This window comes from Phragmites australis, chromosome 15 (assembly GCF_958298935.1).
Source record: "Phragmites australis chromosome 15, lpPhrAust1.1, whole genome shotgun sequence".
Taxonomy (NCBI): Eukaryota; Viridiplantae; Streptophyta; class Magnoliopsida; order Poales; family Poaceae; genus Phragmites; species Phragmites australis.
This window is the reverse complement of record NC_084935.1, coordinates 10,990,698-11,009,320: the sequence shown is the minus strand read 5'-3', so window position 1 is coordinate 11,009,320 and position 18,623 is coordinate 10,990,698. Positions and strand designations below refer to the sequence as shown.

The following is an 18,623-nucleotide window of genomic DNA, read 5'->3' as shown; positions in this document are numbered from 1 at the left end:
TGTGAGACGACACACTTGATCCAACGGCTGTACATCCACTGTGGCGCGATCGGACGGCTGCAGGTTTCTCCCGTTCGTCCGAGAGTATCGCTCGCATCATCGCCAAAGAAACCCTCGCCTCTCGGCCGCCGCCCTCCGGTCCGGGAGTCCATCCGTCCACTGGAGCATGCCGCCTCGAGCTCTTCCCTCGCAGTCGCCGACGTTCGTCCTCCTTCCCTATCCCTGACCAGCGTGGAGCGGGTCATTTCTTCTTTATTTCCTTGGCAAGGAGCTCTGGCGTGCATCGGACAGATTGTTCCAAGAGCTTTCTGCCTTACATCCTTCTTTGCTGTGACTCTGAGTTATCAAATCAAATCTTCTCCCTGTTAGTTGCGGATTTGATTGTTGGGTGGTGCCCTGCTAGTGTAATCCATTCCCGCTCATTGTTCTTGTTTTTGTTCTACTTATCCCAATAATTGGGTTTTTAATTTGAGTAAATTTTTACAAAACTACATATTCTAGAAAAGCTGTTTCCAATTCCGTTACTACGATGACTGAGCCTCACTTGCAGTCTCACAATAGTTATCATCTCATAAAACAGACAGTTCGGGATTTCATGTGACTGCAAGTAGAGCCTATTTGTTAGGTTAACAGGTCTGCGATAGAATCTATAGTTTTACGATAAAATCGACACTAATTTGTAGTTTTGTAAAACTGTTGCTTAAATCTATAATTTTGTGATTTGCGATAATTTTACCAAAGTATATGTAGTTTCATGAGCTTTTAGATGGTCCGTTTAATAAGCTAGCAGCTGCTGTGAGACTACGAGCGGGACTCGATCGTCAGGGTAACAAGGTTGAGAACAACTCCTCTAGAATCTGTAATTTTATGATAAAATTAGGGTTAAATTTGTAGTTTTGTAAAAATTTTGTTTAAATTTGTATTTTTGCGATAGTTTTGTCAAAGATTTGTAGTTTTGCGATAAAATTACTAAATTTGTAGTTTTGTAAAATCATTGTTTAAATCTGTAGTTTTACGATAATTTTGTCAAAATATATATCGTTTTGCGAAATTTAGTCTTTTAATTCTATCTATCTTATGAAATAATATAGTGCCATTTCTTTGGTTGGAACAATGCCATGATCATGAGTCCTTTGCTTCAGTAAAAAGTGCTATAAAAAGCCTTGCCCATTCTGCCAATATCATCTACTAAAAATCATTATACTTATGCTATTCACACAGTATGTGTTCTATAGCATGTGGATGTGTTAAACTGATGTCCTGATGACTCAACGAAGGTGTACATTGTTGCATTTTATCTTTTGTTTTCATATCCGGATGGAATATAGTATGAAACAAGATCTGAATAAGTGTTTTACACCTTTTCATTTGACAATTCACCAACTGCCTTCCAAATCTGCCATTTATTTTTAAAAGGTGTAGTATCGCTGCTGCATGATTTGTGCAGCTTGTTTTGTTCCAGTCCTAAATTAATATATTTTATGTTGACCCAATTTAATTTCTGGTATTGTTTTTCTTGCCTTAATACAAATTTCTTGCTTGATGCAGGTTAGATGATGAAATGTAAGTTTGTCTTGGTTTGACTCTTAAAGTTGGCAGTATGAATGCCCATGGCAATTCAAATCTGATGTATCTTCCAGATGTAGATTAAATAGTGGCTACTTACCACTAATAAAGAAGTATTTCTAGCGTGAGATGTATTTTTGACCGTCGAAAATTCAATTCATGTACAATGATTGACACGGAGTATTTTGGATCAACTTCAGACAATAAGGTAGAATTGTAACTTTATATAGTGTTGGATTGTATACATGAACCAAGTTGTGTGTTTGAGTCATCCTAACCCACGCCTAGCTTCATTTGATGAGATTTAGCAGTGCATATTTAGTTGTTTATCAATGCATTTTTTTACTGATTTATCTTCAGACAAGTGTATATGTTTCCCTCTAATTCGTGATCAATTTTGTCACTGTATTGACAGTCTTTCTTAATATGGTTGCCATCTCAACAAACCGAAGGTTTGGGTTTTCTTTCCTAGATTTTGTGTTAAGGAAGTTGAAACTTTGGTGTGAACTAGTAAGGGTATAGGTTTCTTTGCTAGCTTGGGGAAGTTGAAACTTTGGTGTTATTGTCCTTGCTTTAGGCCGTAGGGTCTTCGGCTGTGTGTTCGTGCTGGTTTAGCTATGGTCAGGCTCTTTCGTGTTGGGTTTCTTCTACTTCGTTCTCTGATCTGCCTTGTCGTTTTTTTCTTCTTTTAATGCCTTGTTGTGTTTTCTTGTTTCAGGTACTGGGTGGTTTTGCTGCTCAGCTGATTGTTGTTGCTGGCTTTGGAGGTTTGGTTAGTTCTGGTGTGATTTGTTCGTGGGTTTTTGTACTTGGTGCCAAGACGGAGGTCGGTGGGTGTGGGATGAGGTTAGCTGTTGGTAACTAGTGTTTATTCCTATTCTCTATGCCCTTATCTCAGCTGATGGTGCCTCATGTTTGTCTTTGCCGTGTTTTCTTATCAGGTACATACTTGTGGTGCAACTCTACTTTGAATGCTTAGCCATAGTCCAAGACTCTTGAAGACCTGAAGGATTTCATTCCATATGATACCCAGTTAAGTGCGTTTAGTAACTATACGTAATGCACAAGGATAAGCCCTTCATATGCAACCACACTGGATATTAATGCACGGAATGCTCATGCACATGCATAAAATGGAAGTAATGTTTCTTGCCTCTGTATATGCATAGTGCTAATATTTTAGTTTTGTTTTTTCTTCACAGTATCCTGACGCTTATGTTTTAATTGGTGACTGTTAGCATGAGCTATTGTGGGCCGGCCACATGGGCCTTGGCGCCCAAGCCTGGCGGTTGGGCTGCCTCAGGGTTTTATGATAGTTGATCATAGATTAGGCAAGGATCTCCGTTGATTGGGTGTATTCTATAAACCCTAGACGATCCTTGCCTATATAATGTACACCCATGTACCTCTATCAATCAATCTACTATTTTCCCGAGCCATATTCGCTTTCATGGTATCACGAGTCCGGGTTTCCCCTCGGATTCATCTTCCGCTGCCCTAGCGCGCCGGCCTCTCGCCGTGCTGCGCCTGCGCGCCGGCTTCCTGCCGTGCTGCGCCTCCCACCTCTCCTCCCCTGCGCGCCGGCCTTCCTGTCGTGCTGTGCTAATGGCCGGCTCCCAACCGACCTCTCCCACCGCTGCCGCTGCAGTTACTGCCGCTGCCGCCGCGGCCACCGCGCAGCGCCTCGCCAAGGAACGACAGGCCGAGCGCGACGCCGCCCTGGCGCGCGCCGCCAAGGAGAGGGCCGCCGCCGCGGCCGCCGTCGCCCCTCCAGAGTCCTCCGGATCCGCCCTGGGTCCCCACGCCGCCCCGGCCGACCTCCATACTGCCATGATCCTCCACGAAGCCTCCGCACTTCTGAACCTGCATGCCCAGGCGGTCGCTGTCCACAACATCCGGAGTCTCATCCCCATCGTCCTCGACGTCGACTCCGGTAATTTCAATCGCTGGCGTGATCAGTTTATGCTGACCCTCGGCAAGTTCTCCCTCCAGGATCACGTCCGCCTCGCCTCACTGACCCCTGCCTCCCCGGACTGGCCCCGGATGGACTGCGTGGTCAAGTCCTGGATTCTCGGCACCCTCACCGACGACCTCGCCGAAATCATCTCCTCCCAGGGCTCCACCGCTAGGGATGCCTGGCTTGCCGTCGAGTCTCAGTTCCTCGGCAACCGGGAGGCGCGCGCCATCCAGCTTGAGATGAAGTTTCGCACCTTCGTCCAAGGCGATCTCTCCGTCACCGACTATTGCCGCCGCTCAAGAAGATGGCGGATGATCTCGGTGCCCTCGGCGAGATAATCACCGACCGCACCCTCATCCTCAACGTGATCCGCGGCCTCAACGAGCGCTTCGCCCACGTCGGGACGCTCCTTCGCCGCAGTCGGCCCTTCCCCTCCTTCCTGGAGGCGCGTGATGACCTCATCCTGGAGGAGCTCACTCTGGAAAATCGGCAGACCTCCCCTGCCGCTACTCTCACCGCCTCCACCACCAAGTCCTCGGCTAGCGCCCCTCCTCAGCAGTCCGGCGCCGGTTCCGGGGGCTCTGGCACCGGGAACGGTTCCAAGGCTGCCAACAGCCGTCGCAGCAAGCGCGGGAGCGGCCAGCGCTCCACCACCGGCGCCCCACAACAGCAGTAGGCTGGCGGCGCCCAGCCTGCGCCCGGCGCCACGTGGCCCACCTTCTACAACCCCTGGACAGGGACCATCCAGATGTGGCCTGGTCCCCGCCCTCCGCTGGCGCCCATTCCCCAGCCTCTTCCTCAGCAGCAGCAGGCCTTCGTCGCCCAGCAGCCACCTGCTGCCGCACCTACTACCGCTGAGGGGGGCGGCCAGTGGGCCGTACCAGGGTTCTACAACCCCATGGCCGGACTCCCCTCCTGGGATCAGCAGTCCCTGGCCTCTGCGTTTAGCATCACATCGCTGAAGCAGCCTCAGGCCAACGAGTGGTACTTCGACTCAGGTGCTACTTCTCACATGACCTCTACTTCCAGCACTCTTTCGCATGCCTGTTCCCCGCGGTATCCTACTCCTTCATCCATTGTTGTCGGTAATGGCTCTATGATTCCTGTCATTGCCACTGGCTCAGCTGAGTTGCCTCGCTCCCTGCTTCTTAATAATGTTCTTGTGTCCCCACAAATTATTAAAAACCTTATTTCTGTTTGCCAGTTTACTACCGATAACAACTGCTCTGTTGAGTTTGACCCCGCTGGTTGTTCTGTGAAGGATCTGCAATCTCGGAACGAGATCGTCAGGTGCAATAGCTCCGGGCCGCTGTACCCCCTGCGTCTCCCTCTAGCACACTCCCTTGTCGCCAAGGTCGCCTCCCCTCTGTGGCATCGGCGTCTCGGTCACCCCGGTCATGAGGCTTTGTCGAAGCTTGCGTCTAGTGTCTCCAGTCAGATAGAGGACTGTTCAAACTTATGTCATGCTTGTCAGTTAGGGCGTCATGTTCGTTTGCCCTTTTATGCTTCAGCATCTCGTGCGTCTAGCAAGTTTGATCTCATTCATTGTGATCTGTGGACATCTCCCCTTCCCAGTGTCTCAGGTTATAAATATTATCTGGTCATACTTGATGATTGCACTCACTATTTGTGGACTTTTCCTCTGCGCCTTAAGTCTGACACTTTCAGCACGCTCGCCAACTTCCTCGCCTACGCCTCCACCCAGTATGGCGCCTCCGTCAGGGCTGTCCAGTGCGACAACAGGAAAGAGTTCGACAACTCTGGCACCCGCACCTTCTTTCTCACCCGGGGCATCCATCTTCGCATGTCTTGCCCTTACACCTCGCCTCAAAACGGTAAAGCTGAACGCGTTATTCGCTCCATTAACAATGTTGTTCGCTCCCTACTGTTTCAGGCCTCCATGCCTCCTTCCTACTGGATCGAGGCCCTCTCTACGGTGACCCTCCTATTTAACATTCTGCCTACCAAGACTCTCGGCTTCTCTACGCCGCACCTTGCCCTCTTTGGCACGCCGTCGGTCTACGATCACCTTCGAGTCTTTGGTTGCAAATGTTACCCCAACCTGTCTACCACAGCTCCTCATAAACTCGCTCCTCGGTCCGCCTTGAGTGTTTTCCTTGGATATTCCGCTCATCACAAAGGATACCGCTGCCTTGACCTCTCTTCCAATAGAGTCATCATCTCGCGGCATGTCATCTTCGATGAGACTGCCTTTCCCTTTGCCAAGCGTGATGGTCCCCGCACTCCCGCGGACTTCGAGTTCTTGATACTACTGACGCTGTGCCCGTTCCTATTGGACCGCCGCACAAAGTTTTGCCTGCAGGTATCTCCACCAGTGTCGCCGTTCCTCGCCCAACCTCCTTTGGAGACTCGGCGGCCTCCGCTGGTGCCCCCAGCGCCCCCGCCAGCCCTCCTGTGGTTGAGCCTGGGGCGCCCCTGGCACCTCCTGCATCGCCGGCGTCCTCTGCTGGCCCCTTGGCGCGCGCGGTCTACGACCCGCCCGCGCTGCGCGCGCCAGGGTCCCCGACGCTCTCTTCCACGCCCGGCACGGCCTCCCCCGTACCCAGCGCGCCCTCGGACCCGTGCGGCCCTCCCCCGGCGCCCTCGGCTCCACGCGGCCCGCCGCTGGCGGCGCCCGCGCCCCTTCCGCCTGCGGTACCTGCCCAGTGGGTTGCCCCGGATCGCGCCATCACTCAAGTCTACACGCGCTGGGGCCGCCCGCCGACTGCCGTGTCGACCCCGCCTCCCGCTGGGAGCCCTCCGCCGGTTGCCGGCTCCCCCCTGGAGTCGTCGTCGACTGCTGCTGCTAGTCCGTCTTCCCCGCCGCTCCCTAAAGGTGTTGTTGCGGTCCCTCCAGTGACCAATCAGCACTCCATGGCGACGCGCGCCAAGAGCGGCTTCCGAGTTCCGTCTATCTTCCATGCCGCGCCACTGTCCCCCGTGCCCACGACCTTCCGTAGTGCACTTGCCGACCCGAGTTGGCGTGCCGCTATGGAGGAAGAACATGCTGCTCTCCTGAAGAACCACACCTGGGATCTCGTGCCACGTCCCCCTCGGGCCAATGTGGTGACGGGAAAATGGATCTTCAAGCACAAGTTCAACGCCGATGGGTCTCTCGAGCGGTACAAGGCGCGCTGGGTTCTTCGAGGATTCACCCAGCGTCCTGGTGTGGATTTCGCCGAAACTTTCAGTCCTGTGGTGAAGCCTGCGACTGTCCGCACAGTGCTCTCCCTGGCCCTCTCTCATCGATGGCCTGTTCACCAGCTTGATGTGAAGAATGCGTTCCTCCACGGCACCTTGATCGAGACAGTCTACTGCATGCAGCCGTCTGGTTTCGAGGATCCCGTCCATCCAGGCTTTGTTTGTCGGCTCAACAAGTCTCTCTATGGGTTGAAGCAGGCTCCTCGTGCTTGGTACAGTCAGTTTGCCACACATTTGCTGTCTCTTGGATTTGCTGAAGCCAAGTCAGACACCTCGCTCTTTGTCTATCGGCGCAGTTCAGAGACTGCCTATCTGCTGCTTTATGTTGATGACATCGTCCTCACAGCTTCCTCACCCGGTCTTCTTCGACGGATTATCTCAGCACTTCAGCAGGAATTCTCCATGAAGGATCTCGGTGAGCTGCATCACTTTCTCGGTATGCATGTTTAACGTTGCGGCGATGGCCTTCTCCTTTCTCAGAGGCAGTACATGATGGACATTCTTGATCGTGCTGGCATGGCAGAGTGCAAGCCGTGTTCTACGCCGGTTGATACAAATCCCAAGGTTCCTGCTGCTGATGGTGCGCCTGTGGCTGACGCATCGGATTTTCGCAGTCTTGCTGGTGCCTTATAGTATTTGACGTTCACTCGACCGGATATTGCATATGCTGTTTAGCAGGTCTGTCTTCACATGCACGATCCCCGTGAGCCCCATCTCGCGGCTCTCAAGCGAATTCTTCGCTATATTCGAGGCACTCTTCATTTGGGTCTTCTGCTGCGACCATCTACATCAACTGATCTCCTGGTTTATACTGATGCTGACTGGGCCGGTTGTCCGGATACGCGCAAGTCCACCTCGGGCTATGCTGTGTTCCTCGGTGATAATCTCATCTCTTGGTCCTCCAAGCGTCAGAACACCGTCTCGAGGTCAAGCGCTGAAGCTGAATATCGCGCAGTAACCAATGGAGTTGCCGAGGCCACCTGGCTACGCCAGCTCCTCCAGGAGCTCCACGCCCCTCTTCGTCGCGCCACACTGGTGTATTGCGATAACATCAGTGCTGTCTACATGTCCTCCAATCCTGTTCAGCATCAGCGCACCAAGCACATTGAGATTGATCTTCACTTCGTCCGAGAGTGAGTTGCAGTTGGTGATCTTCGAGTCCTTCATGTGCCGACGTCATCTCAGTATGCGGACATCTTCACCAAGGGCCTTCCTTCTTCGGTGTTCACAGAGTTCAGGTCCAGTCTGAACGTGTGCAGTGGCTGATGATCAGACTGCGGGGGCGTGTTAGCATGAGCTATTGTGGGCCGGCCACATGGGCCTTGGCGCCCAAGCCTGGCGGCTGGGCTGCCTCAGGGTTTTATGATAGTTGATCATAGATTAGGCAAGGATCTCCGTTGATTGGGTGTATTCTATAAACCCTTCTATAAACCCTAGACGATCCTTGCCTATATAATGTACACCCGTGTACCTCTATCAATCAATCTACTATTTTCCCAAGCCATATTCGCTTTCAGTGACTGATACAAGAATATGCTTAATTCAAACTGATGGAGCAGATGAGGCGGAATTCTTATTGTTTGGAGATATAGGCTTGTAGGCAAACAAGTTCAGACAGGCATGGCTAAGGGCAGATTGAAAGTTGATGGTCTTCCAAGTGAAATTGCTCCAACTGTCGCAGAGGTATACATTTACAGTGTTTGCTAAAGATGACCTTGGCAACAAAAACAAGGATATTTTCACTGGTCAAGGGGCGTCTGTCGTGATTGTGCCAGTGATCGCGTAATGAATTACACTTGTATTCTGAGGTGAAGCATGATATCTTTAGCTTCTTTAGGGTTCTATGATGGGTTCTCCTCGCTATTAGCTTAATCTATTTGTGTTCCATTATCTTTTAGTTTCTCTTTGCCTTTATTCCATCATTTGGGGGGGGGGGGTATCATCTTGTTCATTATGTTATTTATTACATGTTTTTTCTTTGCTTTCTAGAATGCGAAGACCAAACCTCCATCAGCTGCCTCTTCAAAGTCCGGATTGGATAAAGAACTTTCTCCATGTGATATGTTTATTTATGCGTTTTTGTGCAGTGCTCTTCAGCCTTTGGTTTTTTGTGTGTGCTAGATGGGCTTTTGTATTTATACATGCTATAGCGAAAAGATAGGGACTGGAGCTCAATATGGATGGGAATGCAAACACTTATTTAAAAAGGATGAACCAGATAATGTTTTGATGCATGCGCTAAAATTCAGCTATTTTGTAGTTCTAGAAAACCATGTTCCTACTATATGTTGCATCTATTAGATAGGCCAGAGAGGTAAGCACACAATGGGGCTCTCTGGATAGGAACAACTTAATTGATTTTTTTATAGACTGCTGAACCTTATTATGACTTTATCAGTAGATATAGTGCTGCAATGAAATGTTTCAGCCCTTTTAATGTTTGTTGTAACTAAATTCATTAGCTACAGCTGATTTCATTGTCTTCTGTTTACCTCTTGGCACTAGAATCAGATCAGCATCACTAAGGACAGCATATGACCTGTCTTCCAGTTGAAAAAAAATTCTATGTGTCAACAAACATGGAATTGATGTTTAGATTCATACTTCCTTTTTTACACACTACTCCTAAATCTTTCTGGTTTTTTGCCCTTCTTTTGGTCTATGACAGCATAGTGGCTGTCACTTTTAATTCAAAGGATTAAAATTGACATGAACATAAGTTGTTTTATTCTTTATATCCTATTCCTTTAACCATTAATTAGGCTGCCTTTCCATTATGTAATCTGTACTTTTGGCTTCATCAGTAGATTTGTGATCAAGGAGGGCAGCGTGAAGGGAAGAAGAGCTAGGCGTCACTGAAGCTTGGCACAGGTGTGAGTTTGCTTTGTGCGTTTTGGTACATCCAGAATACTATCTTGTGTGGGCATGGCCTATTTTGACAATATAGCTCTGCTTATCATCTCTGTTTGATAGACAATATTAGGATGGAAGTATTGTAGGGTTTGGCCTATAGGGAGCAGGTCAGGTGTTTGATGAATTACCATGGGAGCATGCGATTATGAAAGTGATCATCCTATGGCGTGGATATGGCTTCTTGTCTAGCAGATTCACTGCTGATTGGCACTTGCTGAGTCGAAGTTTCTTCTTCGTAATCGGTTTTAGTTCTTCTTGTATACCTCTATAAAGGTGTGGTGGTCAGGTTTAGTCCATGCTGCCTGCCTCTTTTGGTCTTGCTTTTGTTGAGTTTGATGTCTTATGCCGAAATCAACTTATTTTATGAAACAAATTGTAATAATTGTGCAGATAGGAATAAATAGGATCCTTCTTTTAGATTTTTAGCCTAAATATTGTCTGCGCATATCAATTGCACGTATGGAAAATATGGGCAGTGTTTTTTTCCCCAGAGTTTACCTATCAGACATATTTTCCTTGACCAAGCAAAGCATTACAGTGCATATAAAGACCAAAACACTTACCGTATTTAATTTGTGCATCAAGAATTGCACCTTTCAGCCGATGGCGTGCCCCACTCTACTAGTATAATACAGATTCACATCGTAATGTTATGTGTCCTCAGTTTTTGCCTTCATCCAGTTCCTCTTGCCTCCAGCTATTGCCGTCAGCCGTGGTTGCACTGCACCTCAACCATGTACTTCCACCACATCGATGGCTCAAATTTTGAGACCTTCAAACACAATTGAGAAATCCAGACGTTATTAAGAAGAAATTCACACAATGGAACAAAGATCCATAAACCAATCCAAACACATCTGCAGTGCAATGTCGTGCTGCCTTTTTCGGGGCTTTCTATTTCCCTGTTATTTTGAATCCAATGCTATTGAGACTAAACCTGTAAAGACTAATTTGGTGAGAATTATAGTGCATGTTTGGTTTTCTTACTCAACCTTGCCACTCTCCTTCAAAAGCATAAAAATCACTGTCCCATATTATATTGCCCAAATTCAAACTCAGCAAGAGAACCAAACATCCTTTCTTATTGTTGAGGGATAGTCTAATAGCCCAGGAATAAGCTCAGGTAAAGTATCAGTCTGATCCATATAATAGCATATGATGTAAATCATGTAATAGCACTTATCTACTGATCCATATAATATCACTTATCCATGTAATAGCACTACCCTTCCATTTATCTCTTGTTGGGAAGTTTTCTCCAACACTTATCTACTGACATTTGCAACACATGTATAGGCAAGAGTGAGCAAAGAAACAAACAGGTCCTGCATTCAATTGATGTATAGAGTTATAATTTGAACTTCAATTGACGTGACTCTGCATTCATGAGTGAGACGAGAGACATTTTTTCGTGTGCAATTTGTGGATAGAAGCAAAATGGTAAGCAGAATGCCACAAGCGACACATGAATAGAAAATATAGGCATGGCCAAAGTTCTCTTGAGTTAATGGTATTTTGGCTATTATTCCAAATTAAGAATACAGATTGACAGGTATAAGAAAGGCAAAATTGACTTTGATCGCCGTTGTTTGTAACAACAACGCGCTCCCATTAGAGTAGCATCATTTTGCCTATCAAAACAAAATACATTATTGTTTTGAAAATTATAAAAGAAAAAGGCTGTGAAAAGTCTTATTTGCCCTTGGCTTGGGAATTATGCGCTATTGATTTTTTTCTGCATTTAATTTCTCTACTAGCTCCATGGTGGGACCCATTCAAAACAATTAAAAAACTCTTATTCCACATCTCTATGTAACTCACATATTCAACAATTTTTCCATACCATGAAAAACCTATTAGATTTTCGGCTACAATCATCCATATGAACCCTTGGTGAAGGAGGCATAACTCTCATCCTTGACCACCGAGTAATGGCCTAGATCTTACTGTTATGATCAAATATTGTTACTGATTTGAGAGTTATGGTAAGCGACGATGGCCTCTTTCTCTTTTTCGACTTCTCAACTCTAATGTCTAATAAGCAGATTGGTATTTTTTTTTTCACGCTCTTCCATCAAATTTAGAAGTTGACAAACAAATACTATTTTTTACTATTTTAAAATTTGATAGATTCTAGTTTTTTTTTTTCACTCCCTCTTAAAAGGTTAGAGAACCATTTGGAAATGCTCCGAAGGACTCGGCCATGACCAACCCGTCGCCGCACAGCTCCTGCCCCATCGAGGGAGGCTCAGCCGCACACATCGACCCACACCCGCCGCCTCCGCAGCCGATCCCTCCAACCCCTTGGTCCCCTTCTTCCTCCTCGTCCCCCTCTTCCTTCCTCCAAACCCTGGCGCAAACCCTAATGTCCGCCGCCTCGGACCCTTCCCACCTCTCCGGCGAGTCCTTGCCGGCGTCCCCCACCTCATCCGGCTCCTCCTCCTCTGGCGCCGCCGACCCCACCGCCACCAACCTCACCCAGACTACCTCGACCTCCGCCGCTGGTGATGACGACGGCGACGGCGACGCCCCCACCTCCCCGCGCGTGGGCATGTACTTCGAGACGGAGGACGACGCGTACGAGTTCTACAAGGCCTACGCCGCCCGCCTCGGATTCGTCGTCCGCAAGTCCAACAAGTCCAAGAACTCACGGCACACCGTCACCCGCCGCCTCTTTGTCTGCTCCAAGCAGGGATTCCGCCAGGAACCCAAGAAGCCCCAGGACGAGACCGCCGCAGCCGCTGCGTCCTCGTCGTCGCCGGCGCCGCCTCGGTGCCCGGACTCACGCACCGGCTGCCTGGCGTCCCTCACCATTAAGCTCATCCCTTCCGCCAACGCCTTCCGCGTCACTGACTTAGTCGCCGAGCACAACCACCCACTCGCCTCTGCCGCGCCTGCCGTCTCTCTGGCGCTGCTGCCACCGAGCTCGTCACACCACAGCATTGCCGCTGCGGCAAGCTTGCCGGACCCGAGGGATGGCCCGCACCCTGACATGCACTTTGAGTCCGAGGAAGATGCATATGTCTTCTACAACCGGTATGCTGAGCATGTGGGCTTCAGTGTTCGCCGCTCGTACAAGAAGCGCAAGCGTGGGGTGATAGTGTCGCGAATCTTCGTTTGTTCCCGCGAAGGCGTCAGCGACCGTGCCAAGCAAGAGGGCCTAGCCACAGTCAGTGCAAATGGTGGTGTAGGGTCGGCAGGCACACCTAGACCGGGTCCACCACCAACACGGACAGGATGCCAGGCGAGAATGGTGATCAAGATCACCCCGTGTCGGACATACCGCGTGGCGAAGTTCTTCCCAGAGCATAATCACTCACTCGTCAATCCAGAGAGCGTGCATAAGCTGCGGTCACATAAGATGAGGGCTCGGGCACATGAGCTTGGGGCAGGAGAACTGCATCGAAGGAAGCAAGGGAAGGGTGTGCAGCTTGGGGATGCTGGCGCGGCATTGCAATACTTGGAGGAGTTGCAGGTAGAGAATCCTTCAGTTTATTATGCAGTAGGAGTGGGGCCTGATGGAAAATCAGCTGTAAATTTCTTCTGGGCTGATGCGAAATCAATAATTGACTTCAGGACCTTTGGTGATGTTGTTCTATTTGATACGACATATGGTCTAAATGGGTATGGACGGCCGTTTGCATTGTTTGTTGGTGTTGACAACCACAAGCAGTTGCTTGTATTTGGTGCAGCACTGCTCTATGATGAGAGTATTCAGTCATTGAAATGGGTATTTGAGGTGTTTGCTGATGCCATGCGTGCTAGGCAGCCACAGACTATTTTGATTGATGAGCGTCCTGAGTGTGCTATTGCTGCAGCAGAGGTGTGGCCTGGAAGCAACCATTGCACAAGCGTGTGGCATATCTACCATAATTCAAAGAGACACTTGAAGCAGGTGTTTGAAAGCACAAAGAGTTTCGGCAATGCTTTGAGCCATTGTCTCTTTGACTGTGAAGATGAGATGGAGTTCTTGTCATCATGGGAAAAGCTATTTGAGAAACATGACGCCGGTGAGAGTGAGTGGCTCAACAGACTTTTCCTGGAGAAAGAAAAATGGGCTTTGGCTTATCAGAGAACTATGTTTTCTGCTGATATACTCACCACTCTTCGGAAGGAAAACATGATTAATGAACTGAAACGAGAGCTCAGTGAGCAAGAAGATATTCTGCAGTTCTTCAGGCGTTATGAAACCATTCTGGAAGAGCACCGATCAAAGAAATTGCACACAGATGTTGATGGCAGCCAAGTGACTTTGCCTATCCCGTCGTTGCGAATGCTAAAACAAGCATCAAATGCTTATACACCTGAAGCTTTCAAGATGTTCCAGGGTGAGTTTGAGGCTTACATGAATTGCATGTCCTTCCCCTGTGGTGTGATTGGCACAGTCTCAGAGTACAAAATTGTGCTTGATGAGAAACCATCAGAGAATTTTGTTAAATTTGATGCACTAGATGGATCAGCCACTTGCAGCTGCAAGAAGTTTGAAGCTGTTGGAATTCAATGCTGTCATGTACTGAAGGTACTTGATCTCAAGAATATCAAAGAGCTCCCAGAAACATATATTTTGAAAAGATGGAGAAAAGATGCCCGTTCTGTTCAAATTGGAGAAGAACCTACCTCTGGATCTGGTAGTGTCATGCGGTCAGCCTCAGAGGCCCGATTCAGTAACATGTGCCGGTTGGCTAGCTTGATTGCTTCAAGAGCTGCCAAATCTGAGGAGGCAATGTCATACATTGAAAGTCAATCAAGTGTTCTTCTGAAACATCGTGATGATATGCTACAGATAGGCTATCCTGAGATGGGAAATCATACTGTTGCTTCAAGTAGTCAAGCGATCTCCTTTGTAGGCAACCAACATCCTGACCATACAACACAAGCAAGAGCAGTTGCGCATCCAACAAATGGTATAATGTTTTAGCATTTCCAACATATCATCATTCTGTACTGTTTTAACAAAAGGAATCACATGGGTGATGGCAGGTCTTATGGGGCTTTGATGGCTATTTGCACTCCATAGTTCAAACTGTACTAGGAACATTGGTAAGTAGTTGTGTTAATGTATTCAAGAGTGGTGATTTTTATTGTCCATCACAAAACGTCAAATAATTTCACTATGTAGCAATGTGCATAACTTGAACTACAAATTTATGTATCATGCTTCAGTAGTGGAGCACTCAAAACTTCAGAGTTGGGGGTAGGGTGGTAAGCCTTAGAATTGTATATTTTAATCTAGTTTCATGAGTTTGGAAATTTCCGGATTTTCTAGCTATGCATATAGAATAGACCAAAACGGTGGTAGAATTATACACAAAATATTATGTTGGGGGGTACCTGCTGCACGTGCCTTGATAATGCATAGGTGTCAGCTGTTTGGCATCAGAGGAATGCCACTTCTTGAAAAGGTGTCTCCTTTTAATTTTTGACCCTGAATATTCTGTGACAAGAAATAGTGAACTCTATTGATTAAGCAGTTTCTATACTTGGCCAAATAGATGCTCTGCCATTTATATGACATGGCATGTAAGGGGAATGTGCTGAATGAATCTATTGTTTTACTTCACTTCTAAATAGATTTCCCGAACACATGGTGATTCCCTTTGTAATATTTGCTCGTCCAATTATTTTCAGCTATAAATAGTTTAAATTCAAGCTGTGTTTGTCCACAAGATTAAAACTATTGGGTGTCTAGCCGTTTTATTGCTTGTAACTAATGATAATTTCTCAAGTATAAAATTAAATAGGAAACCTTGTTGGTAAGCTTCTTATTTTGATTATAATTATTTGAAGGTTAATTATAATTGGTTTGTCTCTTTGATGAAACTTCAGGGCTGATATGGTTGTGGGGGATTTCTGATGGTCAGGACTTGTATACCACAGTGGATAATTGAATGGATCAGTCAGTCTGTGTAAATTGAGTTGAACCTTGGTCTAAGTATGGCTATGTACAGTATTTTTCTGTGGCCAAGTTGATGTAAGCAATTGTGGTGCTAATCATATCCAATTCTGATGAGCATGTGCCTTCTCTGCATCTAATAGCATTTTCCGTGCATTTTAGGGATGATTCTCGGTCGTTCCTAGCAAATAAGACTAGCTTTTTTAGAAAGATGGTTTTAATTGAAGTGGTAAGAGAGCTTCTCAATTGTTCGTGGAAACCTAACCTATGTATTCTTCCATGAGAAAATTTATTGATATAAATGCAAGCACAACCTTCACAAATTACAATAAATACAATGCAAGAGTATACATGAGCAAGAAGACAAGGGAAGAATCAAGCATCATAACTAGCTATAGAATCCTGTTGTCTCTGTGTTTATAGCTACTGTAGCTGTATTTGGACCCCAGAATCATACGTGTCCCCTGCAGTCCAGTTCTGTGGTATTGTGGTTGTGGGAACTAGCCATCTCTGGTCACCACCACGTGGAGCTCCGCTGCTAAACAGCATCCTTATGGACAGGGGGCCACTTGGTGGGGAGACAGCAGCCCATACGGCACCATGAGTTCGGCTCAGAAGCTGGCATGTCAGGTTCACAGTCTGCATTCAGCCATCAACAGGTATTTAGAACTAATACTTTCGCTTTAAGTTTGTACATGTGGAAATCTTCCAGAATAATTTTACCTCACAAAGCTGGACTGCAATGATATCCTGGTTGCCTTGTTGATACCATATCTCAAATTCAAGATAGTAGGGGAAATTGCTGCTTTCAGTAATCTTGAAGACAATATTCTTGCCTGGGTAGATACAAGAAACCCTGAAGTGGGGGGAAACCGTGAAAATTTTAACATGTCAGTTGTGTCATGAACTCATTATGCAAGATTATTTCTGTTGTAGTTTTCAGTTCCTTTGCCATCTGAAGGAAGCAACTAGGTATATGGTTTAAGAGTTTTAGCCAGGCTTATTATATGCGCACACCTCCTGTACTCAATTCCAACATAGCCAAGGTTCAGCAGTGTTGCACCAGCGTCCTTGTTCTGCCCCATCCTGGAGAAGGCATGCTGGCTGAGGATGAAGTCAGTCCCGTCGCTTGCCCCAGAGTCGGTGATCACGATTGTCACACCATTTGGAGAGCAGTAGTAAGGATTTGTGCACCTGACCTGTTGGCAATTACTAAACAGTTTTAGCGTGCACGAAAGAGTGATGTTTCATAATTTACACAGCTACTACTGTCGGAGATGAATTTACCTGATAGCAAGCACCACATCCTACCCCATTCCTGTAGAGACTTGATGATGCTGAAACATCGCCATTGTTGAGTGTCGCCCCATATGTCCCATATTCACATGCTCCATCTGAAAATCTTTGTTAGAAACACGTGTTTTCTTTTGATACTGTATGATTTGCATCTGTAACTTGAGCAGCCTAGCGATTTTGATGATCTTCAGCTGTTAGCATAACCTTTTTTTTCTTATTTTCTGTAAATGTACTTACTTTCGGCCCCTTTTGTGCTGGAGTTGGGGTAATATACTGCTTTCGACACGGTGAAGTTTGCATCTGCAGTAGCTCTAGAGATTAGCATGAGGTAAAGCAAAGCTGGGAGATGGCGATGAAGCCGAAGAGCCATTGGGGTAGTATGGAGAGGAACGAACAATGCTAGAACATTGTCCATACAAGATGAGAGATGGAGCCATGGAGCCATGTATTTATAGTGTTGATATTGGGTTGGCACTTGCTACCCTTAAGTTGGAAACTTTTGGTTTTGAATGGATGGGGATGCCGATGCCGTTGTTGACAATGCTTCTCTGTGTGTATGTGCCCCAAAATCTTGTTATTTTTTTTTCTTTTCACTTTCTCAAGCAAGTAAGCGCTTTCTGGGGGCTTTGTTGCCAGTATCTGATTGCATATAAATCTTCCTCGTACCATGTTTAGAGGGATTGGGAAAAATTTTGGTGCAAGCGATGGAGAAAATTCTCCGCTACTTCCTATACCAGAAGAGTCTAGAATATATTTCTTAGACATGGTCTCTTGCTTGCATGCTAACGATATTTCTGTTGTTGCACTCTGTAGGATTTGGCGTCACCAGTTCTCTGATACTGCACTCGATTCATAAGTTCTCTCTGTAGTTCTTGTAAAATTCATGTGCATCAATGAATTAGGCTGTGTGTGTGTGTGTGTGTGTGTGTGTGTGTGTGTGTGTGAGAGAGAGAGAGAGAGAGAGAGAGAGAGAGAGAGAGAGAGAGAGAGAGAGAGAGAGAGAGAGATTGTTTCCAATAAGTTCCCATAAAAATCGACACCTACTGCAGGTAGGTGTTTGATTCGACGGGGATGAAGAATCATCCAAGTCAACGTGGCTTTGCAGCCATACTGTGCTGTGGTGGGCTTCACATCGACCGGTGGCTTTTTCTGTTTCACGCTGCAGAGACTACTCAAACTAACCGCGACTCTTGCATGGTTCCACGGACCCGCTGGCCGCTGACCGTTACATGCACTCAAGCTCAGAAAAGGAAACCTTTTGGCGACGAGTTTCCCCAAGAACAGTAGGTGGAGCTCGTACTAACTTTCAGTTCCTAAAGTTGCCTGCAATTATAGGACACGCACAGGCCAAAAGAAATACTACCTTGATTCTTTTTTATTTGTTGTCACAATACATACTCCGTTTATAAATAATTAGTAACTTTGATTTTACTATTTAAAATTTGATCATCGATTTTTCACAAATACATAAGCAAATATTTGTAAGCGTATGATATTACGAAAGTATTTTAATAGCATATCAAGTGATACTTATGTTATATCAATCAACTAAATATTTAAAAAATTAGAATTAGTCAAAGTATAAATAGTAAAAGTTAAAGTTTTCAAGTATTTATAAACAGAGGGACGTAAAAAAAAACAGCTGACACGCAGGAAGCAGATGTTGACGGTTGCGTGAACGAGCGAATGCTTCAAATAGAGGAAGAACGTTGACCAAGTTCGGAGAACCGAACGAAATAGATAGCAAATCGTTAAGCCATCCCTTCCCTTTTGGAAAGGCTAAGTGCTTCCTCGCCA

The 18,623-nt window shown here is 46.7% G+C and overlaps 2 protein-coding genes and 1 long non-coding RNA gene across 4 annotated transcripts; 2 read left to right on the top strand and 1 right to left on the bottom strand.

The window, feature by feature from the left end:
* Window positions 1-10,048, top strand: LOC133893521 (uncharacterized). 2 transcript variants are annotated; one of them, XR_009904527.1, is made up of 7 exons: window positions 1-201; window positions 1,549-1,774; window positions 2,285-2,412; window positions 2,508-2,598; window positions 8,284-8,407; window positions 8,714-8,787; window positions 9,529-10,048. It is a non-coding gene; the product is annotated as an uncharacterized LOC133893521 (long non-coding RNA). The 2 variants fall into 2 exon arrangements; XR_009904528.1 differs by having other exon boundaries at window positions 2-201; window positions 1,549-1,563.
* A 1,700-nt stretch (window positions 10,049-11,748) lies between these two features.
* LOC133892433 (protein FAR1-RELATED SEQUENCE 5-like) lies at window positions 11,749-15,647 on the top strand. The gene is made up of 3 exons (XM_062333204.1): window positions 11,749-14,541; window positions 14,618-14,677; window positions 15,464-15,647. The coding sequence occupies exons 1-2, from the start codon at window positions 11,841-11,843 to the stop codon at window positions 14,632-14,634; spliced, it is 2,718 nt and encodes a 905-aa protein (XP_062189188.1). The 5' UTR covers window positions 11,749-11,840; the 3' UTR covers window positions 14,635-14,677; window positions 15,464-15,647.
* Window positions 15,648-15,785: 138 nt separating this feature from the next.
* On the bottom strand, window positions 15,786-17,613 carry LOC133892434 (expansin-like B1). The gene is made up of 5 exons (XM_062333205.1): window positions 17,064-17,613; window positions 16,818-16,924; window positions 16,548-16,729; window positions 16,254-16,386; window positions 15,786-16,169 (listed from the first exon to the last, which is right to left on the bottom strand). Exons 1-5 carry the CDS (start codon window positions 17,269-17,271, stop codon window positions 15,954-15,956), a joined length of 846 nt encoding a protein of 281 aa, XP_062189189.1. The 5' UTR covers window positions 17,272-17,613; the 3' UTR covers window positions 15,786-15,953.
* Between the last annotated feature and the right edge of the window lie 1,010 nt (window positions 17,614-18,623).

Excerpts from the sequence above, each read along its gene's own strand:
- LOC133892433 (XM_062333204.1), top strand. The coding sequence starts at position 11,841 with ATGACCAACCCGTCGCCGCACAGCTCCTGCCCCATCGAGGGAGGCTCA.
- LOC133892434 (XM_062333205.1), bottom strand. The coding sequence starts at position 17,271 with ATGGCTCCATGGCTCCATCTCTCATCTTGTATGGACAATGTTCTAGCA. Across the intron at positions 16,925-17,063 it reads CAGCACAAAAGGGGCCGAAA|ATGGAGCATGTGAATATGGG; the intron begins GTAAGTACATTT and ends AAAGATTTTCAG. Across the intron at positions 16,387-16,547 it reads GTTGGAATTGAGTACAGGAG|GGTTTCTTGTATCTACCCAG; the intron begins GTGTGCGCATAT and ends CCCCCACTTCAG.